At 36.9% G+C, this 17,463-nt stretch overlaps 1 protein-coding gene across 6 annotated transcripts in view; it reads right to left on the bottom strand.

Moving 5' to 3' along the window:
- The window catches only part of RYR2 (ryanodine receptor 2), a 750,192-nt gene that overhangs the window by 158,101 nt on the left and 574,628 nt on the right, over nt 1-17,463 (bottom strand). For all 6 annotated transcript variants that reach the window (XM_049868553.1, XM_049868552.1, XM_049868551.1 and 3 more), the window contains 5 exons: nt 16,845-16,982; nt 11,982-12,059; nt 10,535-10,610; nt 5,359-5,482; nt 4,540-4,655 (listed from right to left, as the gene is read on the bottom strand). In XM_049868553.1, the coding sequence (XP_049724510.1) occupies nt 4,540-4,655; nt 5,359-5,482; nt 10,535-10,610; nt 11,982-12,059; nt 16,845-16,982 (532 nt within the window). The remainder of the gene's footprint in view (nt 1-4,539; nt 4,656-5,358; nt 5,483-10,534; nt 10,611-11,981; nt 12,060-16,844; nt 16,983-17,463) is intronic.

Consider the following 17,463-nt stretch of genomic DNA (forward strand, 5'->3'; position numbering starts at 1 on the left):
GAATACATCGTGAAATGTGTTATCCACTAAACCAAATATGAAAAAACAACCAACATAATTGGTTAGATTTACTTTCATTGAATATATATTTTTTTAATTGGGGTAAAAATATATATGACAAAACATTGCCATGTTAACCATTTTTACAGGTATAACTCATTGACATTGATTAGGTTCATCATGTCATGCAACTATGACCACGATATGTCTCCAAATATTCCCACCACCCTTACCAATGATGATTCACTTTTTTAGCCCCTCCCACCTACCCATACAATACTTGTTGCAGTCACCTCGATTCCAACTCCTAGTGACCCTGTAGGACAGAGCAGAACTGCCCTGTAGAGTTTCCAAGGAGCACCTGGTGGATCTGAACTTCTGACCTTTTGGTAGCAGCCGTAGCATTTAACCACTATGCCACCAGGGTTTCCCACCTACCCACAGTAACCGCAAATACACTTTGGGCTCTGTACATCGGTCTCTAGACATTTGCCCATTTTAGAGATTTCACGCAAGTGGGATCATACAATATTTGTCCTTTTGGGACAGGCTTTTTCACTCAGCATGATGTTTTCAAGGTCATCCATGTTGTGGCATGTACCAGAATTTCATTTCTCTTTACAGCTGAGTAATACTCTGTTGTTTGTGGGTTTTTTAATATTCTCTTGTATGTACTGACCTCATTTTGTTTAAACATTCACCTGTTGATGGACACGTGGGATGTTCCCACCTTTTAGCTAATGTGAATGGTGATGCAATGAACACCGAGGTACAAGTATCTGATTGAGTCTCTGCTCTCATGTCTTTTCGGTATATACCTAGGAGGGAAATTGCTGGGTCCTATGACAATTCTATCTTTAACTTTTTGAGGAACCACTAAATTATATTCCACAGCAGCTGTACCATTTTACAAGCCCACCAACAACGGAGAAGAGTTCTAATTTCTCCACATCCTCACCAACATTTCCTGTTTTTCATTTTTTCTGATAATAGCCAAACTAGAGTAGGTAAAGTAGTATTTCACTGAAGTTCAGATCTGCATTTCCCTAATGATGTGGAGATTTTTGGCCATTTACATAACTATCTTTTTTGGTGAAATGTCTATTTAAGCCCTTTGCTCATTTTTTTTTTTTTTTTTGAGTTATTTGTCTTTTTTTGTTGAGTTGTAGAAGTTCTTTACATATTCTGGATATTAACCCTTATCAGATCTCTTGTTCCCAAATATTTTCTCCCACATTGGTGAAATTTTAACCCCGACCTCTTGGTGTGACTAAAAGTTAATGTTTCCGATCCTAAAATACAAACTTAAAAACTATGGGAAACCAGGCCCTGCAATGAGGAAGAGGATCACAATTTTAATATTTGGTTGGAAAATTAATATTCTACTAAAAAATAAAGTTCATATATGTCAAAAGACAATTTACAAATAAGTGAAGCAAAAATACTTAAAGTATTCCCCATAGCTTAGAAAATTATTTCAAGGTTAAGAATTGATTGACCCAATGCATTTAATTTAGAAGAATACAGAAGTGGTTTCATACATAGAGAAGAAGTAATAATAAACTACAATAACTATAATTATATGCAGAACATATTGGAGAGAGAAACAATTCAGAATTGTATATAACATTTTAGTGAAGTTTATACATGGAACATTCAAATATTTTAAGAGCCAAACTGACTTTTGCTTTAAAAAGTTCTTTTGCAAAATAGAAATAAAAACAATTTGAGATATAATTTATCGAATCCTGGACATAGACACGAGATGATTTTTAGAGAATTTAGGTAATATTTTATAATACCAGGATAATGCTCTTTCCATGAATGAAAGAAAATGAAGGGTTTTGACACCTGCAAATCTCATTTCTGAACCACTTTCGCACTAAATCTCTCCCAACTGCATTATGCAAATGGATGAATTCATGTAAGAGACTTCCTTGTATAAATTCTGTCAAGAATTTTGCACATCGCTAAATCTGCTAATATTTCAAATACTGAAATCGGAAATTTCTTTCATTGTACATTTTAACAAAACTATGTGTAAAATGTGAACCAGATTTGGAGAGAAAATAAGCTACAATATAATACTAAAACTGGAATGAAGTAATATACATTTAATATTCTATGTCTAAGAATGAGTAAACTAAACACGAGTTGTGAACGCAATGAAGTGAAGAACAAATGGAGAAGGAACTTAAAAATTTTATCCATAATAACAGTGAATGAAAACGTTAGAAAACAACTGTGTTGACAATGGCCAATCTACCATTCTTTTAATTGAGTTCTCATACATCATTTGCCCTGCCACGGCCTTCGGAAAATGCCGCAAGCAAAATCGAGAATTGTAAAAAAGTTATTTTGTTGGACTCTATAGCATTCTGGGAACCCTGGTGGTGTAGCGGTTAAGAGGTACGGCTGCTAACCAAAAAGCTGGCAGTTCAAAATCCACCAGGTGCTCCATGGAAACTCTATGGGGCAGTTCTATTCTGTCCTGTTGGGTTGCTATGAGTTGGAATCGATTCAATGGCAATGGGTTTTGTTTTGTTTTTAGATCATTCTAGTCTTACTTTCTTCCCAGAATATTTTCTAAGACTCTCTACCCTGTAGAAAGAAAGAAATATGGATAAATTGGCCTGCGGCAAGATTCTCACCACCCCCTCTACAAGCAAACACTGTACTAGCTGGTTCATTCAGAAATGTGAACACAGCATGAATAATACCTAAACATATTCCATCCTCAAATCTGTGTTTCTGCCTCCATGCAAAGGTAAAATTTTCTTCTTCCCTTGTCCAAAGGGTTATTCTTTCCTTCCCTCTTCCCCAGTGCCTTGCCAAAAAGAGGAAAGGATCTCCAGTTGCTGCCTGTATCAGATCCTTTTTAAATGTGGAGCAGGAACCTAATTTTAACTTTGTGAATCAAAGTGTCAAAAATTCACCATTGCTTCACTTTTGTTCTTTGGTCAAATTTCATCAATTCAGACTAATTTGGCTTTAAGCCAGGATGAATCATCAGAAATCAATTTGTTAAAAATTGTAGTTATATGAGTTAAGAGAGATTGCATATTAGAGTCGGTACACTTGGCTTTGATGAATAAGGTGGTTAAGAAGAGAGCAAGAATACGGCACTTGAACTGTAGGTAAAGAGACAGGTTACAGAGAGGGAGGCTTTTCGGGAACACTGCCCGGCTGGCAAATCTGTAATCATATTTAGGATACAGGAGGCTAGGAACAAGAAAAATACCAGTGCTACAATTTCTACAAATGTTAGTCTAATGCTGAATCAGAAGCTAAGTCTAAATCCTGAGAACAGCAGCAGCAAGAGGAGCCCTTGGTTGTGCGGGTTTGTTAAGGACATATCTGCTAAGGGGTCTAGGATTAGAAGCCCAGAGGAAAGGAGCTGAAAGGCTGAAAGTACAGAAAGAACGAACATAAAAAAAAAAAAAAGTTGAGAGTAGAGAAGAACATAAAAATATACCATCAGAACAGAACACTGTTTTTAAAAAGGGACGTCATACATTAATACCAACCACTGGCTGTTAATAACTTGGAATTTTAATTCAACATTTGAGAATGATAACAAATAACAGAAATAAGAGAAACCAAAAACAAACCCACTGCCGTCGAGTCAATTCCGACTCATAGCGACCCTACAGGACAGAGTAGAACTGCCTGGTAGAGTTTCCAAGGAGCGCCTGGCGCATTCGAACTGCCGACTTCTTGGTTAGCAGCTGTAGCACTTAAGCACTACGCCACCAGGGTTTCCGAAATAAGGGAAGCCTGCCTTAATTATATGGTCTGAATCTAAGACTGAAAATAATGAGTTCTTTTTGTACTTAGGTAGCCAGGCCACATAGGGAAGAGGTCTTTCATTTTATGCTCAATGAATAATAAAATACTCTGCACTGCACATAAAAAAAAAAAAATTCTGAGATGCTGATTCCAACTCATAGCGACCCTACAGGACAGAGTTAGAACTGCCCCACAGAAAGGAGCTTCTGGTGGTTTCAAACCGCTGACCTTTTGGTTAGCAGCTGCAGCACTTAACCACTACACCACCAGGCTTTCTGCACTGCCAATAGTCTAGTATAAATGTGTGCCACTACAAAGGTAAACTCAAGGCCTTTACACTGTCTAGAAATTTTAGGAATCCATAGTTTTTGAGGTTTTTGTTTTGTTTCGTTTGGTTTTTTAAAGAGCAGAGCAATTAATTTCATAGGGAAGTAACAAGCTGTATCTTAAAATTTTTATGTCCTTCCAATTTATTTTTCAAAATGAAAATGCCAATCAACATTATAAGGAGAAAAGGATTATATGTTAGGCTAAAAAAAAAAATGTTCAAAACTTACACATCACTAAAAACCACACTTCTTTGCCTACTGGCTGGTGAACTATACTTAGATTTAGGATGGATACAGTGTGTTTATACCATCAGTGAATAGACCATAAACAGCCCAGCAGACTGCTTGTTCTATATCATGATGCTGTAAACATTAAGAATAACAAACACTGGGCTCCTAGCAACAGGACTACGGTACCTACCAAACTCCAGGATATACTGATGGGCTTCATCCACATAGCGGATGAGTTGCTGGAGGAAACTATAGGCAAACCGTTTCTCAATAGAAGGTGTGTCCAGTTCCAGGTCCTTGAATCCTCTAGAACAGCAAAAATGAAACTATGAGACTTGGAAAGCAATTTATACAAAGTCTATTGTTGTTGTGTGTGGTCCAGTTGATATCGACTCATAGCCACCTTATACGACAGAGTGGAACTGCCCCATAGGGTTTCCTAGGCTGTAATCATTGTGGGAAGAGATCACTAGATCTTTTCTCCGATGGAACGCTGATGGGGTTGAACAACTAATCTTTCAGTGAGCAGCCAAGTGCTTAACTGTGGCACCACCAGGATTCCTTACAAAGTCTATTAGAAAATCTTATTTGTAAAAAGGAAAAAGTATATATAAATTTTTGAAAGATTACCTAATATTCTTGTAGCTGAAGAAAAATGTGAGATTTAATTTATAAGGAATAGTTTACATCTAATATTAAAACAACAGTTAATAACTCGATTAATATGCAGTAAAATGTTGCCTTCAGAAAAGCAGTGTGACTTTTGCCTACAGAGTCTGCGTAAATGATGGATGGGGATTTAATATAAGTAGCAAAAGGACCTCACTCACGTGGCTAACAGCTAAGGGCACTGATGTTTCTGACAGATGTGAATTCCGATTATACGAAATAGCAGCTCTCAGCTAGTTTAAGCAATCACTGAATTCATTTTCGGCATTTAATCTGATAGAGCTATTTACATGTTCTATCTTATAAAAAGAATTCGTAACTGGAGTAGGTGTGCTTTTACCTGGATACAGCATATCCGTTGATCTGCAAGAACTTGAGAATATCCTGAGCCTTTTCCCTGTCCTTGGCTTTTTCTTTGGCTGTCAGCGTATCATAGGGCACCAGCAGGGGATGGTTTCCACCGCCTAAGAGGATATCAAGACAAGGACACAGCATAGCGGTCAGAAAATTATCTGAGTGGCACACGTAATAGGAACGCACCGTAAAACCTGTGATATCCTTTAATCACAGAGCACATAAGACCTTTCCCCCTAGTGTTGTTAATGCTCCATTCAATTTAGGAAACCTATGCAAAGAGATGGAGCCCTGGTGGTACAGTGGTTAAGAACTCAGCTGCTAACCAAAAGATCAGCAGTTCAAATCCACTAGCTGCTCCTTGGAAAGCCTATGCAGCAGTTCTACTAAGTTCTATAGGGTTGCTATGAGTCGGAATGGACTCGATGGCAATGGATTTGGTTTGGTTTTTTTGGTCCAAAGAAAGACTGTGTATATGACTTCCACCAACAGCACTGCCATCGAGTCGATTCCGCTCATAGCGACCCTATAGGACAGAGCAGAACTGCCCCATAGGATTTCCAAGGAGCGCCTGGCGGATTCAAACTGCCCACCTCTTGGTTAGCAGCCGTAGCACTTAACCACTACGCCACCAGGGTTTCATATGACTTCGAAGAGGCAATAAAAACATGAAAATACATGCATTTGTAATACCAAGTGCTAATAACATCTGCAATCACCAAGGAGAGAGAAGACTCTGCATTTTCTTTCTGTTCAAACAAATTCTGAATGTGAAAAGTAAAAACAGACACAGAAAAAATGCACAGCTGGATATAGTAAAATTATAAGGCACATTTCAAAAAATACACTTCTTTTTCTACCTCAGAGAGAGAAGAAAAAATGATATTTGAACAAAGAATTTTTGTTACGCCTTCCAGATCAGGGAGTCCTTCATAGTCGCATGTTATTTCTGAATATATGAAAAACCATATGCAGATGTGCTAAGTTAAAAGTCGATCCCTCTTAAATATCTAATAAGTGTAGCATACATATTTTATTGATTTATAAATTTCGGCAAGTAACCTGTAGCAGGGGCCTATGTTTCTAGTATATCTATTCTGGTGAAACATACTAAAAAAATTATTTCAGACTTGAAAGTTTTAGAGAGTATTTAAATTAAAAAAAAAAACGAGAATGATATTTTAGGAAAAATTATTAAAATTTCAAAAACGCACTGTTAATTCCATATGTAAAGACCTGATGCAAAGAACGCTACCATAGTAGCAACAGAACTGAATAGCGTGGTATGCCCCGAATCTGAAGCTATAAAACATGTATGGTAATAACACTTTGTGTAGAATTCTAAACAGCTCTGAAATATAACTGCTAAGGAATTCCAGAGAGAAAAATATGAAAATATTTTGTTTCAATTATAATAACATGTAGCCTATTAAATCTATGTCCACTGTAGTTTAGCTATAATCTCCTTTAAAAAGTCATAAACGTTGAATTTTCCCTACAAAAAGCAAACAAAAATGCAGAGGAGGAATTGCCACACTTCACTAGAGCTTTCTTGGACTGAGCGCCATCTACAGAATGTAGTCACTGCACTGAACTTTCTGGCCATTAGGTGGCACTATACAATCGCAAATGGAAAGATACACATTAATTCCCAAGCTAATAAACACGTAGCATATTATAATTCGCTTATGTTTATAATATGATCTAGTTTATAATATTATATAAATAGTATCAATTAGTTTGTAATATGATAAGAACAGTATGAAGTACACTACAGTAGTCAGAAGACAATACATACATTTTGCAAACAGTGGGTATTTAGAATGTTTATTATTTTTTTTTCTGTGTGCATTGGGTACAAAGTTTATCTTCTATCAAAAGAATTTTTTTTTAATTCAAACATCTAATTTAATCACTCTGGAATCCTCACCTATTAAGATCTCCAGGATTGCATTTAGTCATTGAAAATTACATTAATTTGACAACTTAATTTGTAATGCACAATAATTTGGGGGTCAGATGCTAATCAAGGAGGGGAAAGGAGGGAGAGAGAAAATAAATTCTATAATTTCAAAATCCCTAAGAACACAAAGCACCTTCTAACTCTGAAACTCTTCTCGCCTTATCAGACTGGTACAGAATTAGGGCATGAACTTTGTAGTCAGTGAGCAGACTGGGGCTGAAATCTGCGCTTTTGCCACTTAATAGCAGCAGTGTGTGGCAAGTTACCTTGATCTTCCAACTCTCTTCATTCGTATCCTTTAATAATATGGTTAGAGGGGAAAGGCAGTAGGTAAATATGAGAAGTAAATGAATACGCAGGAGGTAGTTACCCAGTAACTCCTAGGATGCTGCCTCAAACCTGCCAGCATTGGCTCTGGAATTAATTAATGCTGACAGATAAAATGCTTGCTATCAGAGCTCTCCTTGGCTTGATGACAGGACACTGCAGTACAAAATACTTAAAGTGTGAATGGGCAAAGAAGAAACAAAAGGAGCACTAGTTCTTTACATTTTTTACTAATTTGGTAGTATCGACAATCTTTTCTACTAATGACATACTCCTTGTGCTGCCCGATTTTCCCCCAAATTCTTCTAGATGCTTAAAGCTAATTAAAAGAGCACTGAAGAACAGACTAAGTCTCTGGGTGGTGCAAAAAGGTAATGTGCTCGGCTGATAACCAAAAGGTTGGAGGTTTGAGTCCACCCAAAGATGCCTAGGAAGAAAGACCCGGTGACCTTCTGAAAAATCAGCCATCGAAAACCCTACAGAGCACAGCGCTACCCTGCAACACACAAGGTTGCTATGACTTGGAGTTGACTCAACTCGATGGCAACTGGTTTCTGTTCTTGATGAACAGACCATCAGTGTTAGCAGAAGAGAAAATTTTCTCTGGATTTTCCCAAAGCAGATTAATCTTTTGAAAATAGATGCAGGATGGATGATAAAAGAGATCAGGGTGAGAGGGAAACAAAACTGTGGAGTTGAGCACTGACTGCTTTAGATGTCTCCATGTCCAGCTGACTCTCAATCTCTCTATCAGTAATGTTCTCCTCAGTTCTCTATCTCTCTGTCCCTCTCTCTTTCTGTCTCATACACACACACATACACATACATACACACTAAGACACAGGACGGCAACAGGCCCTGAAATACAACTGCTAAGGGAATTCCAGAAAGAAATTCCCCACAATCCCACCCAGAACTCTTTGGCAGAGAAGAAATGGCAGAGCATGTGTTGGCTGTAAGGATCCTAAGCACTGTCTAAGTCACGGGTGAAAGAACAAATTTCAAAAAAGACATGTAGCTTCTGTTCTAAAATTATACACCATCTCCAGCCTTTTCTTTTCAAGATTCACTTCTCTATTCGTTAGTCTCAATAACCCAAAATCCAAGATCCAGCATTGTGTATGTCAACGCTTTTCATATTGGTCTGCCATTTTGGTCCTAAACAATTCTCTTCTTCTTTAAAAGGAGAAGAATATGATGGAGTCAAAAGAATAATTAAAGACTGTGAGGGCTAATCTCACCTACTGTAACTATGTTTGTCTCCCAAGTATCAGTATGAGTTTGGACAAACACAAGCTGGGTACAGAGGTGTGGATGTCTCGTTAAGAGTGGCGTGCCTTAAAGAAAACCCTGAACCTGGGATATCTAAATGGCTGGCCCAGAAATTAAAACCAATGATGATCTTCTAGCATACCTATTTAGAAAATCAGTAGTAAGACATGCCCTTATTACTTCTCATTTTTTCACTCAACCACAGTGAATGAACAAATTGCAAAAAAAAAAAAAGGAAAAGATTTTGTTTTTTCACATTATCTGCTAATGTAACAAAACGCAATTTTGTTCAAGAGTCATGTGGGCAATGTTCCTTCAAGAACTCCACTAAGCAAAACTCTATGACTTATTAGCTATCCAGCTAGCAGGTCAACAAACCAATCAATCATTTAACAGACATTTATGGAGTGTTTCTAGAACAGTAGGCCTAGCCGTCGGTCAGATTTTGGAATACGCCATTTTGGTATATGGAGTCTTCTCCTTTCCCCTCTGTGGAACGGAGAACAACCCTCGTGTGTGTTCCCCTGTTTCCTAGAGTCTGATATCTAGTACTATCCTTCAATATCAAAACTCTGCCTTCCACCATGAAATTACCCCCACTCTTCAAAATTATCTCCTTGGATATTTTTACCAAGTCCAATGATGAATAAAGGGTTTACTGATGCTCAGAATGCTACAATAAGGATTACAAAAGAAATAAGGATTGTGGTCCTGAACTTGAGGAGATTATATTCTGGTTGGGGAAAAGGAACCTATATAGAAAGTATTTAAAGACAGCATACACACATCTATGTTATCAACCATGTGTGTATAGACTAATGTTGAATAAATAACAAAGAGATAATCAGTGTGGGACATGTTCAATCAAAAAATATTTATGCAAGTAATTCTAAGAAAAGATTTGAAAAATGACTAATATGAGGTTATTTTAATATTTTAAGAAACGAACAGGAGAAGAGAGCACACGAAAGCATGTAAGAAACGATATCATCACTAGACTTTGAAAAACAGAGAGGCTGAGACGGGACACAGAAAGGGATGAGATAAGAGATATATTTAAGCTGGGATGGGAGCCAGCAAGGGAGGGCTAAGTAAGTTAAGAGAACACCTAGGATGTTAGGAAGAAAATACCTACACATGTTAAAATGGGCACGAGAGAGTCATAGTTCTGAAACAAGGATATAGACACTTCGCTGTGGCTAACATTTAAAAAAGCAAAGATGTCACTTTGATGACTAAGGTGCGCCCAACCTAAGCCATGGTCTTTTCAAATGCCTCTTATGCATGTAAAAACCAGACAATAAAAAAGACAAGAAGTGATGTGTTTGAACCGTGGCGTTGGTGAAGAACGTTGGATATGCTGTGGGCTGCCAAAGGAACAAACAAATACACACTAGGAGCGAGGAAATTAAAGCCTCTCCACCTTGGATCTGTCATGGACATATCGGAACCATTCTTACAAAATAACAGTATAATGAACTCTTCTGCTAAAAAGACTAATTGTTTTAATCCATATCATATACTTCTGTAGTTGGACTCTGTCATATACTTCTGTAGTTGGACTCTGATTTTTCTAATAAAGGTTTCTAGAAAATATTACCTTTGGACTCCAGTTCCATTTTCTTTTTCTTGGCCCATATATTATGGTAGTTCTCAGCCATCATTTCTGCCATAGCCTTAAATGAATAAAATATTTAGCAACCAGGTTATATTTTATTGAGTTAAAAAAGGGTAACATTGCTTTCCAAAATGTAAGGGCAAAACATATTTTAAATTAATAAAAGCATACAGTGTTAGTGGTAAAGTGCATCCAAAAAAGAAAAGTACAGCTCTTTTATTTGGAATCTGAATCCCAGAGAATTTTAATAATTTGACAAATTACACGGTAGTAAACAGCAGAAAGGAGCTCTGGAGGCTCAGTGATTACACACTCGGCCGCTAATTGAAAGGTCATTGGTTCAAACCCACTAGCTGCTCCACAGGAGAAAGATGTGGCAGTCCATTTCCATAAAGATTACAGCCTTAGAAACCCTAAGGGGCAGTTCTACTCTGTCCTATGAGGTCGCTTATGAATCGGAATCGACTAGATGGCAACGGGTAAACAACAGAGGGGATTCCGTGCTCTTACATTGACGGAATGCTCATGACTATAATGTTTAAAGACATTATATTAATTCAATAACAAAAACTTAAAAATGGCAATAGACAAAAAATATTTATTTTACAAGTTCTTTTTTTAATTTCTAAAGCTTTAAAAGGTGATCTAAACCTAATCAACCATAAATGTAAAGAGGGAGCCAAACACTTGACTTCTAGATTAATCTCTGCCCCAGGCAAGGGGAATAAACTCGACTAAGTCACTTGAATCTCCCTGTGATCTTCTGGATTTTAATAAGGTTACTTCTAAGATTCTTTTCACTCTTGATTTTTTAAGTTTACTACGTCATTTTATTTATTTACTATGTCATTTTAATACACTAATACAAGAACAATAACAAATTAACAATACAGAGATTTTATATTGACATCCTTATTTCTTTTGGAATAATATTAACCATGGTTTGATCACACCCTACCAACCTGTTAACTTGTTTTCTGGCAACAAGCTTTTTCTCTATCACTCAGATCAGCCATTTCGTTAGTAACAAAGAATAACTGATAAAACTGTGGATGTGGCAAGTAAAATGTCATCAGCTTCCTGGGACAAGCAACTTAAAATATCTATTGCTTAATAATTAATTAAAGTGATCCTTGATCACTTTAAATAAATCATTAAGATTTATTCTCTTCTCACACCAAGCTATTTAATTACACATGAGGGTTTTAAAATGAATACTATCTTTACAGAGACTATGTAATTTGGAAGGAAAATTCTAGAAAAGTTATATAAACTTTTATAGTACTAAAAAGTTAGGGACATAATCTATAAACTCCATATGATCACATTCAAACAATGCATGTTACAAAATAAATGCAGGGAAGTGCTATACAGTATGGCTTTTAAAAATGAAACTTGGAGAATATTTTTAATAGTTGGTAGTACTTACATGCAGATCTCTGGAGAGGGTAACATTGCTCATGTCGATGGCTCGGGGGCTATAGCCATGGGTGATATCTATGGAAACCTAGATGGCGCAAAGGGTTTATGTGAAAAACAGTGTCTTGTGAAAACACCAAGTAGGGAGAGACGTAAGAGATACTTTAGGTATTAGTGAAAAAATAAATGGCAGGTAAGTCAGCAAACATAATGTTTTTTCAGATAAAACTGACAAGTTCTACACAAAATGATTTTGAGAACATATTAAATTATATCTGTGTGCCTGACAATTATTTATGACTGAATATCGCAATTTCTTAGAGACTGACGATCCCGAAAGTTAATAAGCAGAATTTGACTAATAGACTCAGTATTATGAAACATTACCTTAGGCAAAGGACCATTTTATCCCTGAGTACCTTGCATCCTAATGGGCTGAATTAAATTCACTCTACCTCAAATATTTGTAAATATTAATCAAAGAGACTAGCATTTACAAAAGTCTTTGTGGGTCAAATGTTAGGATGATTCCCAATGTCAGAGATATTAAAATATGGCTGACTGTATCTTAAAACTGATGAAAAACAATATTCGAGTCTCCACAAATTCTGTTGAATAAATGAATAGAGTTGATATCAATAGCTTTGTATCTAAAATAGAATTTTTAGTATTAATATTTGCTTAGACTATGCTCTTTATATAACTGAAATTTATATCCTTTATTACCACCTTCATTACCTTTTATTTATATCCTTTATTTATTTATATTTTTATTAACTCTTCCCAGGCCTTTGTGCAGGTTATCTTCTCATTAACATCTACCCTGACATGACAACCCTACATAAAACTACACCTGACATTCCAAACACCATTAACCCCCTACCTTTACACCCCAACCTGCCTTTCCATGCTGTATTTCCTTTTTCCCATAGTGTTTATCATATTCTAACATCTTGTACAATTTACTGATTATACCTACTGTTTCCTTCCCCCATTAAAATAGCTCAACGAGAGAAAAAAAATTTGTAGATTTTGTTGACCTGAAAAACTTACACTAATGCCTGCAACGTACTAAGTGCTCAGTAAATATTTGCTGAAGCCAAGAATAAATCAATCCTCTCTACCAGCCTCTGTATTAGTTCTAAGTGGGTCATTTACTTTCTCAAAATTTTCACTCCCATCTCCCTCCTACTCCCAGGTTATAAGCTTGGTTTTTATTTGTTTAAATATTTTTTTTTATCTTACATTGGTGATATTTAAAAACAGATATAGGATAAAAAATTGGAACTGGGAGGGAAATAAATAATCGTAGAGAGCCTAAAAGTGTCTGAGATTGTCAGACATGTCCTCCTTTCATATGGACTATAGTGATCACCACCAAGAATGGAGAGCCAAAGTCTACCCATTTAGACCAGTTGCCATCCAGCTGAGTCCGACTCATGGTGACTGACCCCTTGTGTGTCAGAATAGAACTGTGCTCCATAGGGTTTTCAATGGCTGGTTTTTCAGAAGTAGATCCGCAGGCCTTTCCTCTCTCCCATAGTGTTTATCGTATTCTAATATCATATACAATTTATTGATTACATCTTTTGTTTCCTTCCCCCATTAGAATGTAAGCTCCACGAAAGCAAAAATTTTTGTAGATTTTGTATTAATTGTTTGCAGTCCCTGGGTGGAGCAAACAGTTAAGTGCTCAACTATCAGCCAAAAGGCTAGAGGTTCGAACCCACCCAGGGAGCTCCAAAGACAGGTCTGGCAATCTGTTTCCAAAAGGTCACAGCCTTGGAAATCCTATGGTGCAGTTCTGCTCTGCACATATGGGGTTGCCATGAATCAGAATCTACCCGACAGCAGCTAAGAACAACAGCAACCAGCTTCTCAGCACTTTTCTGTCAGCACTTATATGCTCATTGTAGATTCTGTGAAATTCTTATTGGCAATGTCTGTGTTCTTATCTTGTCTTAAATGTGCAAATTACAAAACCCTAATGGAGTGGTAAGCCTCTTAAGATCAGAATTCATGTCCTCAATTGGTGATCATAGTAAAAAAAAAAAAAAGACATTAATAATGTTATGATTCACATAAAAATAATAATGGTAATAACTATGGCTAACATTTATTGAAACGTAGGCCAATCACACTTTAAAATAATTTGTAAGTAGTATGTTTATCTTCACAATGATCTTTCAGTGTAGATGCTCTTATCAGCCTCATTTTTGAGATGAGAAAACTGAGACTTAGAGAGATTAACCAGTTTGGCTAAGCTCACAGACCTAGCTCGTCAGTGGCAAGGCCAGGATTTCAATCCAGGCACGATGTGCCAGGTCTCGTGGCATTAACTACAGGTCACTTCCGCCAACGGAGGAGAGTGACGAGCCCGCTACAGGAAAGCTGAGAACATCAGGCTTCAGAATGACTTCAACAAGTGATCTCAATTCATCCATTATAGTCCTTACTATAACTAATGCCATAAAAATTGTTCCTGAATTTATTCAAAAGAGGTTACCTATAACATAATAGAAAAGATCTTTACTATCACATGGGAAACCAGTATTAGAGAGAAAAAAAGACATTAAGAAGTTGGGCAACTGTGGAATGTGGATGTGTTTTATTAAAATGATACTTGAGAAATACTGTAAGGTTAGTAATTAAGAAACAGCATTCTATCTTAACTTTTTTCCCCTTTTTTTTTTATTGTACTTTAGATGAAGGTTTACAGAACAAACTAGTTTCTCATCAAACAGTCAATACAAACATTATTGTATGACACTGGTTAACAACCCCACAACATGTCAACGCTCTCCCTTCTCAACCCTGGGTTCCCTATTGCCAGCCTTCCTGTTCCCTCCTGCCTTCCAGTCCCTGCCCCTTTCACCTTTGGGTGAAAACAATGACAAGGATTATAAATATATTTGCGGCATTTGTTGGATTTTGCTCCTCATTCCTAATGCTGATAGAAATATTCTTTCAAAAATTGCTACTTACAGGCCACAGTACTATAAACACAAATACATTCTTTTATTCACCATTAATGAAATGCTCTCTGGCATTAACAAAAAATAAATAAATAAATAAACAAAAATAACCACAGTTAACATTTACTGGACTCAAAGAGAGAGCAAGTAACATGCACAAAGCTACATCTCTAGAAAGTGGCGGTCCCAGGACTTAAACCCTAGGAGTCCACGGTTGGTGCAGATGATTAATACAGCTCAGCTGCTGATGGGACCGTCGGAGGTTCGAGACGAACCAGAGGCGTCTCTGGTGAAAGGTGTGGTGATCTACTTCTAAAACATCGGCCGTTAAAAATCTTACCAGCACAGCTCTACTCTGATCCAAATGAGGTCTCCATGCGTCAGAATCACCTCAACAGCAGCTGGGTAGGCCTAACTCCAGACCCTCCCTCTTAACCTATCACTAGGCCTCTGCCTTAAGTACCACCTAATATTCTGAAGCATCACAGGTAGTTTTAGCATGCGTATCATAAATCACATGTATCTCTCTAAAAACTGGTAAGACTTGAGAGATGATTTCACCCGTGTCGGTGACTACAATCTATTGAAGGCTTCATATACAACGAAACTCATAATAGGAGCTAACGGGGTAGGGGAAGTAAAGGAGGGGAAAATATATACGGCCATACAATTTTAAATAGAGCATATAATTTTTGCTATTAAGGGCAAAAAGAGAACCCACCTTATCTATTATGGCAAAGCTGAAGGTCACCTCCATTAGGTAGTAATGTCCTTACTCCCTACCCATCTTACTGGGGAAAAAAATCACTCCTTCTTCTGGTGTCTGTAGTACCTTGTAGGTACCACTAATTTAACACTTATTGTACTATGTTGTAGTAGGTTTAATTTGATTTTCTCTGAGCTCAGTTTGTGAGTCATTAGGATCAGAACTAGATTTTATCTTTGTATTCCTATTGCCTAGTATGCAGTCTGTGCTCAATATTTCTCAAAACGGATGAAAACAAAAATTAATTGAGTTAGGAATATGTGTCTATGTGAGCCCTGGTGGCAGAGTGATTAAGAGCTATGGCTGCTAATAAAAAAGGTCAGCAATTTGAATTCACCAGCCGCTACTGAGAAACCCTACGGGGCAGTTCTACTCTGTCCTACAGGGTTGCTATGAGTCAGAATCGACTCAGCGGCAATGGATTTGGGTTTTTTTGGTAAATACACGAAAAACAAGTAAATATGCTTCCAGCTATTACCCACATGATATTTATGTAGGAGATTTTTATATTAAAAATTAAAAATATAAAGATTTATATTAAATATGCCCAAATCAAAACTTTGAGAGGTGTATTTTAAATACAAGCCATGTGAAACATATGCTTTTAGTACCCCTATTTTTTGCTTCGAAAAGATTATCTGCATAAATAGTAACTGTAAACACAACGTTTTGCCTAAGCCAAACTCAGGAGTTAAGCGGTCAGGAAAGGGATACTGACATGTTTAGCTACCAGAAGAAATGGACGTGCCAAAGGTAAGCAGACCAAGTAAGCTTGTAACTAAATTTTAATAATTGGTATTTGGTTCCCTTATTGAACCCTAGCTTCTCCGGGGCAAGGCTCTGCCTTACTCTTGCCACCTTTACTAAGACTCCAGGACCTTACACTTGGTTGTTCCTTTATATGCCAGCCTGGAAAAGGAAGACCTGATATGTAAACTCCACTTCCTTCAGTCATCGTGATATAACCTCACTTAGAACGAAAGAAAAAACAACTTAGTTTTTTCATGTCTCCACGTTATGGTTGTCTTCAGAATTTTTGATTTATTTCTTTTGAAAAATCCAATGATGAATTAAAAGATTAAAATTACTTTTAAAATAACATAAACAGTAGATTCATCCCTGTGATTCTCACCTGGCTTGTTTGAGAAATACGACGAGTCCGGTTATAAAGAGCCATACTGTCTCCCTCCCGGGTTCTTTCAATTCTCCAGCCCCAAGCCAGCATAGTTTTTAAAGATTCTTTGATTGGCCAGCGATAAATTTCTTTTTCCTAGAGGGAGAGGAAAAAAAACAAAAACCCAATGGAATATTATGATCCTAAATGAAAATTTAAAAAAAAATTTAATTTTTTCTTCTGAAATAGACTGCCTTCACCTTTTCAAAATTCAATTGGCATTGTTTATTTAAAAAAAAAAAAAAAAAGGCAGGGGGAGGGAGTAAGAATTCTGAAAAGCAGAGCGTGAGTTGAGATCTAGTTTGACTAATGGTGCTAAGAAGGGTCCTACAATACTACACCATGGAGGATAAGCTCCTTCCCGCTTCTTGATAGCTTACGTGGAAATTGGAAACAAGAAGCTCAATTAGAAAAAAATGAAAGATTAGGTCATAAGTGTGTCAAGGCTTTTCTATCATCCGAATAAAGAGAGAAGTAACTCTTCCCTCTAAGCAACAAGCTAGAAAAAGTCTTTCCACTTCACTTGTCAAGATAATTGTTTCCCCCACAGAAATAATTTATATGAAAACTTGTTAAT

The sequence above is a fragment of the Elephas maximus genome, chromosome 24 (genome assembly GCF_024166365.1).
Source record: "Elephas maximus indicus isolate mEleMax1 chromosome 24, mEleMax1 primary haplotype, whole genome shotgun sequence".
Classification (NCBI taxonomy): domain Eukaryota; kingdom Metazoa; phylum Chordata; class Mammalia; order Proboscidea; family Elephantidae; genus Elephas; species Elephas maximus.